Here is a 22,550-nt window from a genome sequence, read left to right as displayed (position 1 = left end):
GGTCGGAAATACATCGAGCTCTATGGTGTAGAGTTTTAATGAGGGAATTCTTCTGGGATGGATGGTGGTGAAAGTCAGGTTTTAGGTAGGCATCCGTATGGGTGGCTTTCCTGTAGACAGTGTCCCATTGAGCCATCTGGCCACATACACCAAGCTCTTAAGATGAATGGATATTCAGACTACACAATCCATAAAGCTATTACCCCAACCGTTGGGAAATAACCATCTAAGGACCCAATCAAAACCATCACCTTGCCATACATAGCAGGGGTCACCATTAATATTTCCAAAATCATGAGCAAACAGATTCAGATTCGATTTAACACAGTACATAAATTCGTGATCTGATCCCATCTGTGAAGGATGTGATCCCTGACATGCAATACCCCGGCATCTACAAGCAAAGCTGTCTGCAGGAGTAGTCACATTGGGGAAACTAAGCGATATGTCTCGGACCATGTTCGTGAACATAAGGCAGATCTGAAACACGGTAGGACCAATACCTCGGCCGTGGCTGATCATTGTTTTCTCAAAGACGAAAGTACTTTGCAAGCCCATTGGCTATAAACAAAGATTCGTTCATGAAGTCATCCATATATAGACACAGACAATTTTAACCGAGATGGGTACAAACTGATCACTCATTGGAAGGACGTTATCAACCAGTTTAAGTCATAATTGGCTATGATGTTCCCATCCTACCACTTTCCGATGTTAGTTGTGCTTTACGCCCATTTCAAACTTGCACTTTCACACGGTTCACACCAAACACAGCCACTTCGCGCACCGACCCCTCGGTTGCGGCTCTGTGATCTCCCATTAACATGCTAATCTCTCTTTAACATGCTAATTTTCACCTGGCAGCCCTTTGATTGGTGGAAAACCAACAGTCAAGTTGGCTGCCCACCACTTACATTATCATTGGCTGCTGACATTTGGGCTACGCCCATTTCAAACCCCTTATAAGCAGTTTGCCTTGGAAGCTTACTTCCCTTTTCTGAAAATGGCCGCTTGTGTTGCGGTCGAAACATCGTAGTTTTTTGTTATTTTTTAAAATTTTCTTTGAACCTATCTACGTGACTTTACCAAAAGACCCAAGAACATGAATTCCTGCAGTCACGAAAGCTTTAAGTCAACATTTAAAGCTTGGTAATTCAAATATACAGTAAACTGTGCACCACCAAAAACAAGATGAGAGTTGGCATGCAAAGTTACCACAACCATAGCAGCGCTTGCAAATGAATCAATTCCAGTGCGATTTTCATTAAAAGACCTTTTTTATTATTAAAACAGCATGGACCTGCTTGCTCACGATGCTCTGTACAGAGTAGAATGGAAGATTTAGGCTGTGCACAAGTTAATTCACCATTGGCGGTTAAGTGACGCGCATCACAAACCTACACGTTGATTCACGGCAAACCGTTGGTGCACACATGAACACGATCCCTTTTCCCAGCCCAGTTACAAGTCACCTCCTCCCACCCGGAACAATTCCAACAGTGAATGCATCTACTTCTAAATATTTCAATCAATACAAGGGTTACCACTTGCCCCTTGGTCCCATTTAGCATGAACACTTAACATTTCCAGGCAGTTTGGTGTAAATTCTAATTAGCAATGCAATTTACACATGTATTTACTAATCTTCCTAGAGCATACTTCATCATTAAAGTACGCAGTCAGCTATCGTTTTCAGCGGGCAACAACAAACACTGTTTTGTTTGCAACAAACATAAAAGAACACGTTTTCGCGGTACTGCAGACTTAATTTATTTCACCGATCGTAATGACAAGGTACTGGAACAAAAATAGTTTGGCAATTTAATTTTAATCACCGCGTCTGGCAATGCGAGACATGTGATCAGAGCTCGATTCCTGCCCCCTGTATGTAAAACGCTCTTCCTTCCGATATTCGGAAGTCACTGGAGCCATGTACTTTGACATCGTCTAGATTGAAAACTAATTTCTTTACAACTGCTTGTGTTTAGTTTGCCGTCCATCCCCCGCACCTCCAATGAGCACGGTTGCGCTACGTACGGTGCGCGAAAGAAGTTCGGCGCACATGCATGCGGTGAAAGATACGCGCGAGCGCCAAATATTGGCGCGTCCAGAACGGTGGCCTCGAGGTAAACACGTTAGCAGGCACAAAACGCGCTGGCGCTCTCGTGAAGGCTGCGTGGATACGGCTCTCGCGCGCACGCCAAAATCAGAACCTTAAAGCGGGGTACAGGGACTGACTGTGCACGCAATCAAATTAAATAAGTGGAAAAAAGTGAATTACGTGGCACTAACCATTTAGTGCTCATTATACATTTCTTCAATTATTATCCGTTAATTCGCAGAATGAGACGATAACTCTAAAAAAAAAAAGAATCACTCGCTAGTTCCATGAACATTGACCCATCCACACACGTGAAACTACGTTGAGGCACCGTCGTTATACGCGCGCGCATACTCTCGCTCAAGTTGTTGTAAAATGTCACGTTGCTAGATCGGATTACCAATATCATAAAGGCAACTCAATTTACAGGGCTACCTCGCCTCAAGCTTTGTCTAAAACCTTGTTGAGTTTTCTTTCCCCTCTTAAATTCCACGTTCGCTCTGCAACGTAGGCCAAAGGTTTTTTTGGTTTTGCCGGCGTTCCACCGATTTTTCAAACCAACGAACCGTGGCCCCAGTCTCGTTCCCCCTCCCACCGAGCTGAAGCTACTCAGCTCGACGTTTTCTCGCCTCCGTTGGGGAACAGACTCTGGGCGCTGGCCTTGGGACTCTTGTCGCTGACCTCCTCGGGCCCTGCCGCCTGGGTCGCCCCAGCGCCCGCACGCTCCGCCCGCAGCCACTCCATCTTCTGGCGATGCTGCCGCATGGCCTCGCTCACGCGCGAGTCCACCATGGCCTCCGTGAGGATGCCGTCCTCCGAGGCATAGGCTGCCGCCTGAGAAATGCACCGCGCCAGGAGTTCACGACGTTCAATTTTTTTATACTCTTAGGTTTTTTCGGTGAAGTCACGTAGGTAATTTTAGCTGCGATGGTCCCACCTGATGACGGAGACTTGTGTTGCCTCCGAAACGTCGCGATTTATTATTTTATTTCCATTATTACCTTTATTAACTTTTAATTTTCTTTTTTATCTACGTGACTTTACTGAAAAAACCTAAGAGTACGAATCCTTGCAGTCACGAAAGCTTCAAATCTAGAAGTACATTTTTTTCCCCGTCAAGCAACAGAGTCCAAATGTGCCCAACCCACCATTCTTATCAGTGTTCCCTCCCCCCTGAGTGATCCTCAGCTAGTGGTGGAAATTCTTCTGTTGTGTAACACAAACCTTGTCTTGATAAGAGGACAAACAATGTTGATGTCCGGCTATGTGGTGCTCATTCTTTAGACTCGGGAGGGTTTATTGAGAGAGGCCAAGTCGAACCGTGATGCGAATTTGAGCCCACAACCTTGAGTATTTGAGATGGGCTCTCTGCTGGAGTCACCCCGCCAGATATCCGTATGCATGCAAGTGTTCATGCATGGAGCGGTGGTATAGTGATTGGTACTGTGAACCACAATCACAGCACTCTGGGTTCAATTCCACATTCCCCAAGCAGATCAACAAGGACTACATGCATGTGCAGATGCATTTTGCTGGCTTTCGTGCTCATAATTATCAAAGATAGGTGCTCGTGGAAAGAGTCACAATCCCGTGCATATGTATGATTTTTTCCCAACATTATTCGGACGTGGGTTGTCAGCCTCACGAATGTAGCTCCGTCGAGTTAGCCTGGGTCACCACATCAGTCCCACGCCACTAAACCCCGTGGTGTCGACAGCCCGAGCGCTCACCTGCCACGCCACTCCCAGCTTGGAGATCTCGCGGCCGGACATGCCCTCGGCCACCTTGGCGATCTCCGAGCACTTCTTGCCGTAGTCGAACTGCGCCAGCTTGAGCCTCCTACGCAGCGGCAGGGCAACGGACACGGACGCAACCACAGCAACGGCGAGCGTTCGCCACTCGGCAATAGGTGACATAACGCCCTAGCCCCAAGCACCAGGGGGAGCACTTTGAAGGAAGGTGAAAGTGTCCAAGGCGATTTGGCAGGAGGTCACGGGGCTGACCTCCTGCTGCGCACACACACGTATGCATGTATAGATGTTGAACTTCTTTCGCACAGTACTTAGCCAACCATGCTAATCGGATGTGCGGGGAAAGGGCAATAAATGCTAAACGTGTGACAGTCGAGTGTCCTTGAAATGCTTAATTTAATTGCAGCGTATCCTATAGGTTCACCTAAACCGCAACTTTACACTTGATTACAATTCACATATGTTGCAATGTATTTACGTGACCCCTGCAGCCATTACAGGCACTTGCATTCACCACAATGCTAAACTAAAATAACCGATTATCGAATTGAATCACGACCCTAGGTCAAAACAATTCATTGCATCGCGAGGGAGAATATTGTTACGTACAATGAATGGCCCTATCCTGGTTACAGGGACAATGAATGGCCCTATTGTGGGCTCCCCTCCCCTGGCTCATGCGAGAAATCTCCCCATCGAGGAAACGGCGCCGAGAGCAGCGTTGATGCGCGACTGACTGTTTGCCCTGCGTCGCCGGCTCCAGCACGTAGCGGTCAAAGTAGAGCCGCACGAGGCGCTCCCTCTCCTCCAGCGCGGGGAGGGCGAAGTTGACGATCTCGTCGATGCGGTCGTTGATGGCCCAGTCGAACTGCTCGGGCTGGTTGCTGGCCAGCACCAGCATGAACCTGGGGGACGACGTGCAACACGGACGCGCGACGCTGACCGCCTGTGCGATGGCTTGTAGTGGCTTTGCGGCGTACGCCGATATTGTGCTGCTCGCCTCTTGCGACTTCATTCACTGTGGCGCCCGTGCCAGGCTAGGTGTACTTTCAGGCCACGTGAAGTGTCGGGGGGCTTTCTGGCGTGACGTCACGTGACAGACCAGGCCAAGCGCACTCAGCGCCAACTGCACGAAAACTTAAAATCTATAATGAACGACCTCTACGGGGAGGGATTCACCTACGTGACTTTACCTTGCAATCACGAAAACTTCAAATATAGCATCGAACCAATGTCCTCCTTTTGCAGAAGTGCATGCATAATGTTCTTAAAACAGCTGTTTAACATTTTATAACACCAGGCGAACATTGCCCTAGGTGCATTTGGCTCATTTGAACAAATTTCATATTTATGTTTCAAGTTTACTTTGGTTAACCTGGTGAGAACTCAAGAGACCAGTATGCATAATTTGCATCAACAAAGATCATACGAGTCGGAGACTGCACTTTACACCAAGGGGCCTGGACGAGAATTACATAAAAATAAATTGATGACCACTGGCGGCTTGTTACAAGTGAGAAGATATGCTGAGCCCCGACTGGGATTTCAACGTGACCTTTCAACTGGGAGTGATGTGCCCCGGCCACGGCAGCCCCCCCGGGGGCTATTCTACTTCGTACATTAGTTTGCGCCCAGTGGCATTTACCAGCGCATTTAAAATGACACGTAACATAGCATTTCCCAGTCGAGGAAATGCGAAAACACACCAGAGACCTCAAAGTATTCCTCGAGATGACAAAGACGGCCAAGCGGCGAGTCAATCCAATAATGGTCAGTTCGCCAATAAACCAGCTGATGAGCCAGTTATCAAAGTATCAACTCCCATCTGTTAGTATTTAACAGTGCTGTTTGTTGCTGCTCACTTGGCATTTCAAGGCTGTGCCCAGCAACTGTGATCAGATGTTGTAATAGGTTTTTACCCTTTCAACTGGTACAAAAACTGACACCTTTATACAAGGCATCATGTTTGCAATAACCACAACACAAGCAGTCAAAATGCAAATAAAAAGAAACAACTCTAATGATGATAATGATATGCACTGTCCTTGAAGTTGATTGGTCCACACCCGAGACAGCTTTTCTTAGAGCCTAGTCTCCATTGGTGTTGGACCAGATGACGGTGTCAGTTTTTGTTGTACCAGTTGAAAGGGTATAAACCTACTACTATATTTTGCCACTGGTAAAGGAGGTGTCATAGTGTGATCAGATGGTTCGCGCAAATCCGGTCAATGTGGTAGCGACGCACTCACTTGTTGCTCTGTTCTCCTGTCCGATACAGGAACGCGTTCAAAGTCGCACGGAGATCTTCGCTTATCCTTTCCTTTAAAACAAAGGGGACAAACGGCACCCGTTAATCCTTCACACGCAAACCATCGCACGGCCCAAACGATGGCTACCGTGGCCGCGTGGTCGTGGTGGCGCGCTTCTGAGAAGCCAGCGTTTTGGGAAGGAATCGGAAGGGCGGAAAGTTGAGTCCGTGAGAGGGTAGCGAGAGGGGGTGAGAGAAAGGGCAGCGAGTTGAGACCACTGGGCAGTGCGTGAGACAAGGCAGTTCCATTTGGCGAGAGAGAGGTGTGAGCGGACACGGGGCAAGGCTGTGAAGCTGGGACCACACACACAAACCTGTCAGTCAAAGTCATCAAATGGCGATTTGCCAGTTCACTTGCAAAAACAATACATTTAAATTTACTATTTGACTTTGAATTCGGCCGAATAACTAAATAGCTATTCCATATTTGGCCAAATAATAAACAATGCCATTCCGTATACCCGGAATTTAAATGTACACCTATACATTTACAATGACATTTATATGAGTTAATTACGTGTGCAAGATTAATTCGGATGCATAAGTTTTTCAAATTAGGTTAATCTTCCAGTTTGACCTAGCAGGGTTTAAACCCAGGCCTGGAAAAAAAACTACGGGTACAAATTTTATTTTTGTATTTTACAGATTTTTTTTTACATGTGTGATTTGAGCCATCACGCAATCACGTAACAGGGCCAAACCTCTTGCATATTAAGCTACTGTGGTTTTACTGTAAACTTCACAGCGAAAGGTCACTTGTTCTTCATGTTGTGATCTTAATGAGCCTAATTATAAAACACACCGTCTGATGACATTTCGTTGGCAGTGGCGACCAAACACAAACAACAAAAAACTCACATTCGTCAATAACACTGCGGCCTTAAAATAGGTGACGTGCCTTTACATAGGCGAAGTTTTGGGCAATGGCCCCTTCTATGTAGGGCCACTGAGAGAGGCTGGAGAGATGGTGTGGCGGCTAAGAAATGTTTATACACCATGGGACTTTTGGGGCAAGTGCTGTTAGCGAGTACCCATGAAGGCTGGCACAGTACAAGCGGGAGTGGGTGGCCAGCAGCTTGCCTGGCCGTCTTCATCTCAGTAATGGCGATGTTTATACGTCACACCAGGCACTTATTTGAGGCCGAGTTGACCTAGAGAAGATCCGGGACCAGTTCAATAATTGTCACCGGTGTTGGCCACGAGCGGGAATCGAACTTGGGTTGCTGGGTTCCTAGCGCAGTACGCTAACAACTGTACTACTGCTCCCCACCTGTGACACAACTATAAAGACAAAGATCCCCCATGTATAGCCTTCACAGACTGTTGGGGAAAGTGCTGTTAGCAAGCACCTATGAAGGCCGGCACAGCACACAAGGGGGTGGGTGGCTAGCACCACGCCTGGCCGCCTTTGTCTCTCCAGTGGTGATGTTCACACACCGCACCAGGAACTCATTTGAGGCTGAGTCGACCTAGGGGGCGGCTCCGGATCGGTTCAGATAATCGTCACTGGTGTTGGCCGTGAGCAGGAACGGAACTTGGGTTCGATTCCCGCAACTACACACGCACATACAAAACACGTACCGTGGATCTCTTTCTCAGGAAGGCATCCGCTTCGTCAACAAACAGCAAAAGCCTGCGCGGCACACAGGGCAAGGGTGCAAAAATTGCCACGCGGGTACAACACGAGCTCACGCGCTCATCCAGAGCAGCAGTTCCCAACCTTTGCGAGTGCGCGGAACCCCTTTACAACCTCCAAACATTGCGCGGACCACCACACGCTACGAGTGATTTGCAATTGTACATTTCCTTGGCGAGGATTTTTTTTACTTTTTACGTGGAACCACCCCCCTTGTAGTAGTAGCCTCGTGAGACCAGCAGGGGCCCGCGGGGCACAGGTTGGGAACCACTGACCCAGATCACCGCAATGTGAACAGCGGCCCATGAGGGCTCGTATATGCTTGGCCAGGCGGTACCCTTAACGAGAAATGAAACACTCGACTTACCATTAGGTGATTGAGGTTTTAAATCTCGGTCAAGGGCCAACATGATCGAAATCATCTCATCCTGGGCCAATAAACTGACAACAATGGTTGTCCAATGGAAGGAGTGATCCCTTGCTATTAAAATGTTGAATTTGCACCACTGGATTGGGGCCAGAAATGGAGATAAGCAATGGAACCCTACGCTGTTAATTATAGCGGTTAGGAATTACAAAAAATATAGGTAAATATATTGGGTTGACCGTCATTCGATGAAAATAGCATGGGAAAGTGTGACCTCCCGACTGTATTAAGCATAAAAGAGCCACCTGACAGATTTTATGAGAATTTATTTGTTAAATAGCCCTTCTACAGCCATTCCCTTGACACAGGCTGGTCTGCGAAATCTCCAAATGGACTTTATATCTTACGCCTCGATTCTGAAAAGGTACGTCTTTGTGACGGTGGTCACGAAAATCGTGAATCTAAATAAAGTCCATAGAATCTTGGAAAGGGCAGTACCTCAGTGGGGGTGGTAGGAACATTATCATTATGCGCTGACACGAATTCCTCTCAACACCAGATGGAGGTCACCGCCGTCCACTTACTTCAGTGACCTTTTCGCTAAACATTACCAAGGGAAAAAAAAACGCAGCTTGAGCGATGTCGATAGCCCAACCCGTTGAGAAAACCGAAAAAAACCGCTCCAATAAAAACACATTCCTGCGGAGGGAGCTGGTAGGAACGTTGGGTTGCTCGGTCAATGGCCAGGGTCAACGGCGGCGTGGTGTATTCTGCAAATATGCCCGACTGTGAAGGCGGGCACAAGCCGGCGTGAGTAGGTTAAACTTTGAGTTTTATAAGGGCACCACGGGGTGACGGACACAATAATCCCCTGTGGGCTGGTGTAACCAGGAGGTTCCTACCAGTATAAGAGGCATGTGCCAAATCAGTGGCTCGTGGTTGGGGACGAGGGGCACTGACCCACGCTTGCTGGTCGAGGCCCAGTCGAACACCTTGTGCATGGCGGTGACGCCGTCGCGGCCCATGGGCGCCACGTCCCCGCCCGTCATGATGGCGTAGTCCATCCCAGAATGCACTGCAAGTTTCTGCGCCGGGACAAAGGGGCCACCCACGGCAAGAGCTTACAGAGTGAGCGAAAGTGTGCGCGCTGGGAGCGTTGCCAATGTTACCGCAAACGGTACCGACGTTTGTTTGTTCATGTATTTGTTTTCGCACAGGTGAACGCCTGCTGGAGACTAAACACACATTTTCGATGGGGGACCTGGATACACCATAGCAGCCTGGTTGCAATTTTTCAGGCGAAATAAAGTGCGGGAAAATGAAGTGCCACATCAGTGTTTAAAGGATAAGAATTGCACGAGAAAAGGGATTTGGTTAAAGGCTGCAAAGAAAGCAGTTGATAAACTAATGGGCCTTCGCATACCAATGTATGCCAGTAGCAATCGTTATAACAAGGTTTGACAGGCTGTCTGGTGGCATTTTTGACGATACAGCAATTGGTGCAACAGACATGCATTGAAATATATGCAGTAAAATAAGCGGTTTTGGTTTCTTGTGTATATACAGTATATTCAGAGAGGATACGTAGTGTCTTCTTGGTTCTTTCGGTAAAGTCACGTAGAAGGGAAATAATAAAATAATAAAAATAAAACATATTTTTATAATGTTAAATATATTATTTTATTATGTTGTATTTTTATTATTTTCCTTCTACGTGACTTTACCGAAAGAACCAAGAAGATGAATCCCTGCAGTCACGAAAGCTTTAAATCGAAAAGGATACGTAGTGGTTATAGGGTACTATGCAAGAGGTATGCATTTCTAAATCTAAAACTCATTTCTTTTGAACTGCTTTGTGTGTTTAGCTTGTTGTCCTTCCCCCACACTTCCGATTAGCACGGTTGGTTTACGTACGGTGTGAAAGAAGTTCAACATACATACAATACATACGTATGGTGCATAATCAAAACCGGAAGGCTGCAAATTCAAATCCCGGCTGGGGGGAGGAGGGAGTCAACTCAACCAATCATCTTTCTGAGGTTGATAAAAGCAAGTACCACTTTGCGAGAAGTGAAGTGGCAATTCTGTGAGAAGACTGGGACCCCAGCAAGGAAATGTGGAATTTCCAGAAAAAGTCCAGAATCACCAACGGAGATCGAACTATGCCCGGCTACAGTAAAACCTTGGATTGCGAGCATAATTCGTTCCGGAAACGTGTTTGTAATCCAAAGCACTCGTATATCAAAGCACTCGTATATCAGTTGTGATCACGTGACGCTCGGCAGACAAGGCGTATACGTACTACTCGTATTGCAAGACCTCGCTCGTTTATCAAATTAATATTTATTTAAAAATTTTTGCTCGTCTTGCAAAACACTCGTAGACCAAGTTACTCGCAATCCAAGGTTTTACTGTATTCTTTTGAGCGGGAGACACTTAAAAGTGTTGCCACGCCCTCTGGTGTCCGTCAACGGTTCTGATTACACAGTCACATTCGTAAACAACCGACCGATCATGCAGACAGAACCAGGCAGACAAGAAGGTTATCGTGCATCTGCCTGCTCCTCACTGTACCTTTGCGAAGAGGGTCTTGCCCGTGCCGGGAGGCCCGTACATAAGGATGTTGCGGTAGAGGCCCCGGTTGGAGCGGGTGTTCCGTGTGGCGATGGCGATGTCTCGCACTCGCTCCTCCAGCCTGGGCTGCAGATAAACAAGCAGGTTTTTATAGCGCACTCTCCGTGCGGAATCTCCCACGGCATTTTCCAATCAAATCTCAACGAGCCACGAGGCCAATCCAAGCCAGCTCAGGAATAAGGGAGCTCAAATATGTTTTCTAGCTGATTTTTTTGGGTTAGGCCACGTAACGATCTGGCCGAAATTCAGTCGAAAGAACCCTCCACCACCTGACAAACAAGTTAAACTGTCACATTCTTTGGGTCTTTTGGTAAAGTCACATAGATAGATTCAAAGAAAATAACACAAAAACCATGACGTTGATGACGAACGCTTGTGTTGCGATCGAAACGTCGTAATTTTTTGTTATTTTCTTTGAACCTTTACCGAAAGACCCAAAGAAAATGAATTCCTGCAGTCACGAAAGCTTTAAGTCAAGACTTCAAATCTAGAATGAAAACTCATTTCTTAAGAACTGCTTTTTGTGTTTAGTTTGCTGTCCTGCATCTTCGATTAGCCTGGTTGGCTATGTACATTGCGAAAGAAGTTCAATGTACATGCATAACGTGCCAGTTGTTATTATTTCAGCTCGCGCTGTAGGCTGATGGACAATTCTCACAACCAAAGTCATTTATGATTTCCTGGACTTTATTCTGACTTCCTGCATCGGCGAGCGAATAATAATTTGCTTGTTCAATGCTTGTACACTTGCTCTGACCATGGGAGAAGTGGTGAATCGTTACACCCCTAGAGGGTAACACACAGGTCCTGAGTGGCGATGCATTACCTTGGATAAACACTTTCACCCATGGTACACCATGGCAAGGGGGGTAGAGACAAAGACACAGTGTCGGGAAAAATGTAATGGAACGGGAGAGGAAGGGAAGGATTGTCGGGACGGAAGTCCTCAAGACAGGGCTCAAGATGAGGAGCAGGAAGAGGCAAAACCAGACAAGAAGGGGAGGAGCAATCACTTGGCCAAGATGCCGAGGATGAGAGGGCAATGGACGAGAGGGAAGAGAGGGAGAGAGAAGTGAGCTGCACGGAGGTAGCAGCGTCTGTTTTCACGGGGGGGGAGGGGCAGGATTCAGAGTGGGGGCGACCACGCAGAAGTCACGTGATTTACAGGAGGCTTAAGCTGATTTAGATGTACAGTTGTTTAAGAGATACGAGAGAGAAATGCTGGTATTGTTGAGTGCGGCTTGGGTACGTGGCCGCACGACTGTTATGGGAGCGAGGCCCAGGCAGTTGTTAAAACTCTGGGGGCGAGTACAAACTTACGCTCAGCACCACTCCCTCCAGCGCATCCAACGGCTTGCTCGTGAAGCGTTTTCCCACCTGCGACGCAAGCACCGACAACACAACTGAACACAAAATCACCGCGGGATACACTAGACTGAACTGTTGCACATGTATGCGATAAACAACCATTTGGCAAATTCTGTACAAACAGCGATGGGTTCACACACGACACCTGCAGCCACTAGAGGCGATACATTTGCCACTACGGTTAAAAACTGTAGCAAGCAAAAGGAGTCTCCGACTTGTGACAATTCATCAAATGGCCAGGGAGCAAAGTGTCAAATGTTTACATTGCTTTTAAAATAGGCACGTCAACGATTTATGTTTTTATTCAATAGGAGCCAATTTAAAAAAATCTACTGCATTGTTAAATATATCTGTGCATGGGTTAGGCGAGCCAAATGCATGCTTACAATAAATTTTATCGTGCACATCAAACTAAACCTGACCCTCTCACAACATTCGTATTGGTGGTAAAAATAGACCTCATTCTTAAAAACGTATTCACATTGAACATTGTGTTACTTTTTTTCCATGGCATTTTAACCTTTCAAGCATGCGCGATTGTGGGATATTAGTGCAAAGAAATTCACACCTTTACCAAGTTAATGCAGACTTCCAATGTACACCCACCCAAACGACTGTGTGACCTAAAATGAATGGCACTATGCATTTTTGTGGCGAGCTCTCTCTTCTCTCAGTGTATGACGTAGGCTTTCGCGACCAATAATAATGGTAAGGATAACATACAGCCCCCCCCCCCCGCCCATGTGTCAATCCAGTGCTGGATAGAGGCCTCCTTACACTGTGCCAGTCATGTTAGTGGTTTGAACATACTTCACCGCTGGCTAGTGCGGGCCACGCCACGAGAAGTAATTGCATCGTTGAAAGAAGACGTCACAGTTACGAGATGGGTAAGCGAGGAGCGCACATGGCGTGCGCCACTCTGCGATACATTTATCAGGGTTTTTCTCCGAAGGAGTGTCCAACACAGCAACACGTCTTGACACGAACATGTTGCTAGTATCGAATCACCTTTAGTGGGCGTTATCATGACCCCACAGTTAGAGACAGACAAGTGGGACAACTAGAAAGTATTCCAAAGGTGACAAACGTTGACTTTGACCGAAAAAATACTAACTAATTAACGAACAAATCAACAGATTGATCAACGAGCGGAACAATCTAACGGAAACGGAAGAAGGAACGCAACGAACGGACGAGGGTTCACCTTGATGGGATGCTTGACGGCCTCGAGCAGCGTGAGGCGGGAGGTGTCGCGCACGAGCGAGGGCTTGCCGAGGCGCGCCTCCACGTAGCGCGCCGCCACGCCGGTCGCGTTGCGCGCCGTGTACACGCCGACCGCGAGCAGCGTGAGCCCCGCGGCGGCCGCCGTCACCTTGTCCCAGTCGGACACGAACGCTCGGAAGCCCTCGCCGAACACCGCGCCAGCCGTCCTGCGCACGGTGGGGGGGGGAGAGTGGACACGCGGCAAAGGGCTCGCTCGCCGAGTCGGTTTCGCGACTTTTTTTTTACATCTCTCGCAGTGCGTCCAGAAATATCGGTCTTGAGACTCGGTGCAAGGTATTGTCGTTGTTACTGCGCTTCAAATAACTCTAACTCTTTGTAGGTATCTTTACCAAAATACCTTGCAAAAAACATTTGGAATGCCCATTACATTCATACAGAATTAGTGGGGCCAATTAAGTCTCTTGCTGATAAAACCACACCTACGTGTTGGGAGACGGTGGTAGGTAATTTCAACTTAATAAAAAACACCATGAAACTATTTTTTATTTCATCAGGTACGGCCTACTGAGCCGTTTAGTTCTTATTCAGAAGCGACCTGGCCACAAATGTTAGCTCAATGAAGTGGCTTATCATGTGGAAATTTATAGCAGCCAAATTATCTAAACACATGTTGATTCTAAATGTGGCGGGAAAAACCAGGGGACCACAGGGAAAACATGCAAACTCCAAATAAACAGGCATCAGCGTTGGGATTGAACCAGAGGTCGCAACCGGGTACCCGATACCCGTACCCTACCCGATACCCGGCTACCCGGCCGGGTACGGGTAGCCGTGTGCGACCCTGGTGCGGCCGGGTACGGGTACGGGTAGGCCGTGAGTCACTGGTGAGTAACCGTTTGTCACTCATTTCGGGTAGGGTACGGGTACAGGTAGGGAACGGCTATCCGTACCCGGCCGGGTACGGGTACGGGTACCCGTTTGCGACCCTGGTGCGGCCGGGAACGGGTAAGGAATCAAAACCCGTTTGCGACCTCTGGATTGAACCCACGACATCCTGCATACTAGGCGAGGTAGTTAACATCTCACCACCACGTTATCTGGCAAGTAAGGCCATTTCCTGCAGTGCTAGCATCACAATCCCTCACTTAAACTTCCATGACCTTGCCTTGTTTGCCTGGTTTGCATGCGATTGCTAGATGTACATTTAGAAATTATGTAGAAAATGATCATTGTTGTTGTATTTGGGTGGCTTGGAGGTCAGCGCGCTGAGTCCGGGCAGATGTTGGGTTTAAAGCTGAACCTCAGCCGCCCGTGAATAACTCAACCAGGTTTGTCATGTGCCACGAGTCGATTGGCTCAGCCCAGTCACCAATGACTGAACGCAAAAAACCCGTCATTGTGAACTTTGAGTTTGCTGTGGTACAGCATCTTGCGATACAATCGCATTCACGTGCAATATGAATCCACATTATCTTGCATTGTATGACTGTAGCAACTCCAATAGGCCCATTGTAAAACATAAGATGCCTGCGAAGACAGCTCTGCTGTGAATGCCCAATCTTCATAATAGATGTGCGTCACGTTACTTGATGGAGTCGAGCACGGTTTGCCGGTGCTCCGCTGCCTTCAGGCGGATCTGCTCGCGGATGAGGTCGGCGTTCTCTCGCTCCACCTTGCCGCGCGCCCGCGCCTCCGCCTCGATGCGCAGCATCTCGTTCTTGTGCCGCAGCTCCATCTCGTGCTCGATCGTGGCTGCTCGCAGAAGACGGCGGGCAAGCGAGGGTGGGGGGGGACACAGCTCGGGCAGTTTAACACGCGGGGCCTTTCGCGAACCAATATTAGTCACGACAAAGAGCAGAAACAGGAAGACTTGAAAAGGCCTCTTAATTAAAATCGCGCTGGAACCGATTCGTTTTGTAAGCACTGCCATGGTTGCGGTAATTTTGCATCCCAACTGTTATCCATGAGAACATTTTTTTGTTGGGCTAGAGCACGAAAATATCAATGTTTCATTAAACCTGCCACCACGTGGCACGGCCAATTAGTAACTGTTCTCTGCCATGAGGCCTCTCAATTGATTTCAGCAAGTCTGTAACATTAGCACGTGCACGCGTCAATCACTCGACGTCTCACCACTGCCCTCTTGTGGCCACGAGTGGGACCCACGCACGGCGGGACGTGAAACGCTCAACGTGAAAAATAACATTTGAAAAATGTATAGTTAATGAAATCTCATAACTCTACACATTTTTAGTCGAGCGTTTTATTAAACCCGTGCAAGTTAATATAATTCGCATCACCACTCTGCAAGTACAATCATGTTGTTGCCAGCTGCACAAGAACAGACAAGCGAGACCGGATCGTGAACGCGTAGGCCGCGTTGCCGACAATGAAAACTCGTGTTCTCGTTCGCAACAGCCTGGAGCAATGCGTCTCAGGGCGCAGTGTTTTAACAGACTGGCGGTGCTGAGAACATGGACCCCGTGTCCCCAGTAAAAACCACCGCACTGGGGCAGCATCACCTTTCCGCATGGACTCCTGTTTTTGCACAGAGTCCTCCTGTCTTCTTAAATTCTCCTCATTCATGAGTTGCTGCAAGCACAAAAAAAGCAAAGATCAAACTTTATTTCGGCAAAATGAGAAGGGACGCACCATTCAAGCGTCTACAGAATAAGGTTTTCAAACAGTGCATTTTACCACCCGCTATGTCATTCGGGTAGACAAATGGAACAAAAGTTGAAAAGTGCACAAAGAAGCATGCTAAGAGGAACAACATGGATCGGAGAGCAAACTCAACGTGGAGATGCGACATTGAGTGATAAATACAGGCTAGCTGGATGGGGCAGGATGCGTTGCAGGTTATGGCTGGTGGTAGGTAGAGACCAATATGGAATGGAAGTCCAAGGATTGAATAAGCCCAAGAGGATGTTTCACAGCCGGCATGAAGCAGCGAAATCGGCTTGCAGCTCGATGCAATGTTACATGGCATGATGAGGAGGGAGGGATGGTGATGGCTTGGGGAGGCATTCATCCAGCAGTGGATATATCATGGCTGCTGCTGTTGCTGATGACGACTCACGACACTTGAATCGATAAGCGTTACCTGTTGTTTCAGCTGGTCCTCGTACCTCCGCCGGGCCAGCTGATCCTGGTACTGAGCTCTCTGTAATCACAAGCAATTCGACAGAACATTTTAACAATAGACTATGAACACTCCTACCTCCCCACTCTTTTGTACGTCCCTGACATCTAAATCATTCCATTCGACCACCGTTTTGTAAAGCTGCGTCAAGCTCCTTGAGTGAAGGCACCCTGTGTAAATATAAATTCCATTCGATTGTGTGAAAGCAAAGGAGACTATGCGCTTACATTTTTTTTCACTTTCATTTTTACGAATGACCTGCAAGCTCTTAAACGAGTTGACGAGACTTGCTTAGCTGTGGTCTTAAAACCAGTGTTCGGTAATGACGCACTTGTTGGAACTTTGCTACTCAAGAGAAAAAATCGAAGCGAATTTGAGACGGTGGACGCTTTGGTGCGAATCTGCAGTCACGGTTGTGAAAAGGCCACAACGAAAAAAAGGAATATAGTAATGTTAAAGATTAGGACTCTTTATTTAGACAGGAGGAGGAATCCGATGAGCTATGAAGCTCTTTTTCACAGATGTCCAATATGGGCAGGTCAGCAAGTTACAACAGCAAACGATAAAAACAAAAACGATAGGAGTGCAAAATAGAGAAAAAAGTAAGCAAGTCAATATATTTCGATTTAAAGCTTTCGTGACTGCCGACGGCTGCTTGTGTTGTGGCCGAAATGTCGTGAGAATTTTATTATGTTTTCTTTTTATTATTTCCCTTCTACGTGACTTTACCGAAAGATCCAAGAATACGTCAATATATGTAAATAAGTAATTTTTTGCATATTTTTATATAAGTCTGATTTATCAATCTTGGGTAAGGCAGAAAAAAACAACAAAACAGTCCCAGACCACACCAAGATAACACCATTCAGCTGTAGTCCCTCAATACAATGGCACATTAGCAGTTAACTATCGATACACCGGTAAGCAGCTAAGTTACACAAGTGCACAACGCTGAAGTATGTGTGTGGATTGCTTACCGCCTGATTTTGCTTGGTTTCTTCGATCAGAGTTTTGCGTTTCTCCTCTGACTGCACCCTTATCTGGTCGCTCTTCATCTGTTCAATGGCTCCCTCGTATTCCTGAAGGAACAGAGTGGGAGCGAGCGTGCACGCACACCCACCGTCTTCATACGAATGCACCTCAAGGCAGCGGAAACGCAGACGTGACGAATGGTGCAATCTCATCCTCCGCTTACCACCACTCGCACTACAACACGACATTTGTATTACACACAAAGTGCCTGCCACAAATGAACTCCAACACCTTTCTGATCTCGTCAAGGAGCTTAAACTATCATGCAAACTCCTGTCATCCTCGCAGCGGCTTTTGGCTGGTCATCAAAGACGGTCACTGTATCGCGCGCTTTAAGATGTGCTTTTGTGGCCGTCTGGAATGCTCTTCCTTCCGATATTAGGAAACCACTGGAGCTATGCACTTAACAAAAACTTATTTCTTTAGAACAAATTTTTGTGTTTAGTTTGTTGTCCTTCCCTCGCACCTCCAATTAGCACAGGTTGGCTAAGTACGGTGTGAAAGAAGAACATACATACAAAGCGGAAAAAAGTATACTCAATGTTACTATACAATATTCAATGTTGTCAGCTGTCGTTTTCGCGGCGTGGTGGCGGTGGTTTTAAGGCAGGTCTTTAAGGTAGCGTATCGACCGTGCCGCAATTACACTATCTAGCGGAGAGGATAGGTGTGGAGTGGTATCAATGACATCGGCCATGAATTAATTTCGGTCTTCAGCTAAGTTTCACTGTGGGTAATAAATAATAAACTAAGCTCCGTTTTACCCTCAAAATAAATAGTAATTAGGTTTATCAGACCATGGCTTTTCTCAACAAATGTTTTCAAATAATATTTGTTTAAGCAGACAAACACTGGATTGGCTTTTGGCTATCCAAGGCTCATCAGCAATGTTAAGAGCAGTTTTTACTGTCTATGGGACAACAAAAGTAACAGAATGGTGGGAATTGTTCCACGTGCACTGTACCTTGAGCTTGACCTGATTTTCCATCTGCACCGTGTTTTCCTGCATCCGCGCCAGATCCAAGGCTTCCTTGGCATGTTCTGCACACACGGATTGGGTTAGCATCAGCGGCACATTGTGGCCGTGCAGCAACAAGTGGAGATAAAGGTGGAGTCAAACGAAGATTAAATTACGCTTTGTATTTAGGTTTAGATTAAATTATATAGCATTTTTTTACATTTTACCAGGTAAGGCCCACGAAGCTCAATGGCTCTTTTTGAGTGGCTTATCATGTGGAACTTTAAAGTAGCTAAATACTCTAAACGCATGTTTCTAATTATGTAAGGAAAACCGGAGGACCCAGAGAGAAATCCAAGCGATCACGAGGTGAACGTGCAAACTCCAAATATACAGGTGTAGATTTCTGTTAGGGCCATTTGCCCTAAGAGTAGAACACCATCTGCTCCGAATTGTTTCACCGAGTAAATTACTGACCCCACAACATAGCCGCAGACCTCCTGTCATTTCAGTCCGAGTGCAAGCCCACGTACTTCAGTCTCATTGGTCTTACTTAATAAAGGTACAGATGACAAGACAGAACAAGAGATGGCAATGGGCTTTGGGAAATCGTCATCAAGCACTGAATCTTTCATAGCAGATGACTAACCCATGCTGGAGCTAATGGCCAATAGGCTATACTGACAAATTATGACAATTTATATTGTTTGCAACATTGGATTAGATGGCAGACATGAACTAAAAAGTTATGGGCAACTCAGAGGCCCTGTTTTCATGATGGGACATTTAGTCATCAATTCCCTGCAAGCACAAGCAGTGTGCCAACACTCATCTTGTTAATGCCTCAGTGATGTCTGCAGTAGCTGATCCAGCGATGTTGTGTTATTGCAGGTGGAGTGTATAATGGTAACAGTGAAATCCTGCAACCACCGTCTCAAGTCACAGATGGCAGAAAGTTATCCAATAGAGGGAGCTCTTGACAGGCTATTTGGCCTATTCTTCCATGCTGGCCACAAGTCTTGAAAGCGATGAGAGTAGCCACGGCTTTAGCCGACCACACGCAACCAGCCCATCGACTGTGGTGTGCCCATGCATATTGCTGGGTGGACAGAGACGGGGGGGGGAATCAAGAAACGTTCAAATTGCTACGTGAACTGCTGCGCCGGGTGATCAAACCAGTGACCTCTGGTTTGCAAGTCCAGTGAGATAACCAATAGACCACAGCAGCAGGTGGAGGAATGACACAATTAATTTCCAAGCTGAAAATGCAGGTTAAAGCGTGCGTTGAAGAAAAAAAAAAAATCACCGCTTCGTGTGGTGTGTTTATGCTATCGTGTCAAGTCAACGGTGAAGAAAATCCACGGCAAGTGCAATGCGGGAGGAGGTGAGGCACTTCAAACCGGCAACTGGCCCAGATGTTCAACACCCTCTCTTGATTAACCCGGCCTCGACACTGACACCCCCCCCCCTGCCTGATGCGAGTGGCTGTAAAAGGGGCTCAACCACGGAATCAGTGACGGAGCTGCTCTGGTGAAAAGTGTGGGTTCTGGACATTCCTAATGAAAAACAGAAAAGGCATTCCAAGCGACACATCACAAAGACAATTTCGGTGAACATCCTAACACATTACTGCACGACCTGCTGGGCATGGCGGTCACGCATCCAAGCACTAGTCGGTCTCAATTCTTCCGAGCTCAAGAGAACCGGTGAGATTTGGCATATTCCAGGTGATTTTGTCATAGGGGCCATGTGGTGGACTGCACAAGGATATGCAGTAATATCCATTGTTTTACTGCACTTCTATGCTCCCACGTGTCTATTCTCCTCACCTTCACCAACTGACCAGCGTGGTGAAATATGGTATGGGGAAGCCATCATCCAACAACACATTGCCAGAGGACTGTACAAATACACATGTACTGTAGACAAAATACAAATCCCCAAAACAACAATTGAATGATTCACGAATAATGACCCCCAATTAAAATACGGATTACATTCCTAATGGTAACACTGACAGGCATCGCCAAGAGAAACGCTTTTTTCTTACAAAACCAATCCTAAACACGTTCTCAATTAAAAACTTCAAAGAAACTGTAATTTGAATAATTCATTCACAACGGCAATCTGTAAACGTCCGAATGAAAATTGCTATTCAAAATGGAAATCTTAGCGTCATCCCCCACTCCTAAAGACAACATTCACAATTAACTTGTACCACACGCATTTCCAACGCAGTTTGAAAAAAAAAAACCCGATGCCCAATGAAAACGAATATACTAAAAGCCAATGCAGTGACAGTAACAACTTCTAAAAGAGTTCCAAATACATTTCACAGCTGGAATATAATTCAAGCAAAACCTTACTGTACAGTCTACAATTGCATCCATTAAATACATCCCCACATAGAATCTAAGCCTAATTACAGAACTAAGTAACCACCCCCCTAAAATACACTTGTATCAAGGGGTACAAATTATGAATGGAAAACACAACCCAATGAAATCCCACCAAAGCCATTGCTAAAAGCAAATATCTATGAGCAATAGTGTGATCCCCAATAACGCAATCTCAATGGTGATCCCACATTTGTAATCATCTCGAAGAAGAGCCTTCCTTGGCCTCAATGGGCTCTTAATAATGCACTGGATACACACTTTGTCAATCCTGTCGGATGAGCAGCTCCCCATGGCAGGTCAGTGATAGGATTATTGCTCCAGACTTTGTGAATGGGAATCCAACTTGGCTTCATAGCGCAAGTGTGCCAACTACTTTGCCATCGCTCAATCCACAATGGGCTATTGCCTCATCACAAAGGTCATCTAATAACATCCCTGAAGACCATTCCAAACTGAAATCCCACCAAGGTCAAGAGGTCAGACAGTCATGGACAAATACCACAGAGGTCACAACTCCTCGCAAACGCTTCCTTCCTTCTGCCAAACCTTTGCCGTGTGCTTCACCGTGCGTTTGTTATATGCGACCTCCAAAAGGCATTTACAATGACAACCAGTCCCAAATCACGATAGCATCATCACTGACCGGGAGCAGCAGGCACTTTGTATTGACAACTCGGATGAAATTCACCCACAATGAAAGAAAAACATCTCTAAACTCAAACTCCCAATGGCATTCTCAATGTCAAATCCCAATGACGGCTCCCACGTGTCCCATGTCTCAACGGTGCCCTCTCTCTCTCTGCTCACTGGAGGCGTCCAGGTCCCGGGCCGCCTTGGCCGCTCGCTCCAGCCCCGTGGGATCGAAGTTGCTCCATTTGTCCTTGGGCCGCGCCTCGTCTCCTGACCCCGAAGCGCCAGACCCGGCTCCACCACCACCACCACCGGGTCCAGCTCCCGTGTCCAACGGCACAGGCGGTGGCGCCTGGCCCCGATTCAGCCCGAACAACCACGACATGCCGTGCGCTCAGGCTGCACGACGTTAATTATCTCTTAATTAAGCGCCGCTTGCTGCTGCTGCAAGGACCCGTGCTTGCCGCGTGCTCTCCGCGTGCCGCTAGCTGCTAGCTGCTCGCTGCTGCTACTACAGTGTGCCGCACACGTGGGTCGTGGTAATCCTGCGCCGCATCAGGCGAAAGCCGACCACGTGCGTCTTCTCGCTCGGAGCAATGGCGAAGCGGCTTACAAGCGGCGGGGGGGCGGGCCGGGCGCGCGCGTGCCGCTGGCTCGACCAATGGGAGCGCGCCGTGGAATGTTGCGTCCAGCCATTGGCGGTTGACCACCCTCTCCCCCCCCCACACACTCACGTGAGATGAAGGCAACGTGTTGTGCGCATGCGTGAAAGCGCGAGCAGCCAATGGGGCGACGGGACGGTTGATTGGCTCTGCGTCGAGCGGCCATCTTTAGTAAGGTGATTTAGTCGGCCATCTTGGGTATGGTAGCGAGTTATTTAATAGCACGGCTGGGGTTACGTCGTAAATCGGCCATCTTGGTAGAGGGAAGACGGAGGCTTGTGTTGCTTCCGAAACGTCGTGATTTAATTTAGTTGTTTTTATTTTAATTTATTTTATTT

The 22,550-nt window shown here is 47.2% G+C and overlaps 1 protein-coding gene across 1 annotated transcript; it reads right to left on the bottom strand.

The window, feature by feature from the left end:
• Positions 1-1,258: 1,258 nt before the first annotated feature.
• On the bottom strand, positions 1,259-22,154 carry LOC133351064 (ATPase family AAA domain-containing protein 3-B-like). Its single transcript, XM_061565976.1, has 15 exons — positions 21,728-22,154; positions 18,528-18,604; positions 17,509-17,610; positions 16,493-16,552; positions 15,912-15,981; positions 14,976-15,141; positions 13,370-13,595; positions 12,118-12,174; positions 10,738-10,863; positions 9,124-9,248; positions 7,742-7,793; positions 6,102-6,172; positions 4,590-4,757; positions 3,832-3,940; positions 1,259-2,935 (listed from the first exon to the last, which is right to left on the bottom strand). The coding sequence occupies exons 1-15, from the start codon at positions 21,933-21,935 to the stop codon at positions 2,711-2,713; spliced, it is 1,842 nt and encodes a 613-aa protein (XP_061421960.1). The 5' UTR covers positions 21,936-22,154; the 3' UTR covers positions 1,259-2,710.
• Positions 22,155-22,550: the final 396 nt, after the last annotated feature.

Source organism: Lethenteron reissneri, chromosome 36, assembly GCF_015708825.2.
Source record: "Lethenteron reissneri isolate LAM-NWPU_2019-01 chromosome 36, ASM1570882v1, whole genome shotgun sequence".
In the NCBI taxonomy this organism is placed as follows: domain Eukaryota; kingdom Metazoa; phylum Chordata; class Hyperoartia; order Petromyzontiformes; family Petromyzontidae; genus Lethenteron; species Lethenteron reissneri.
The sequence above is the reverse complement of the archived record's forward strand: the minus strand, read 5'-3'. Positions and strand labels throughout refer to the sequence as shown.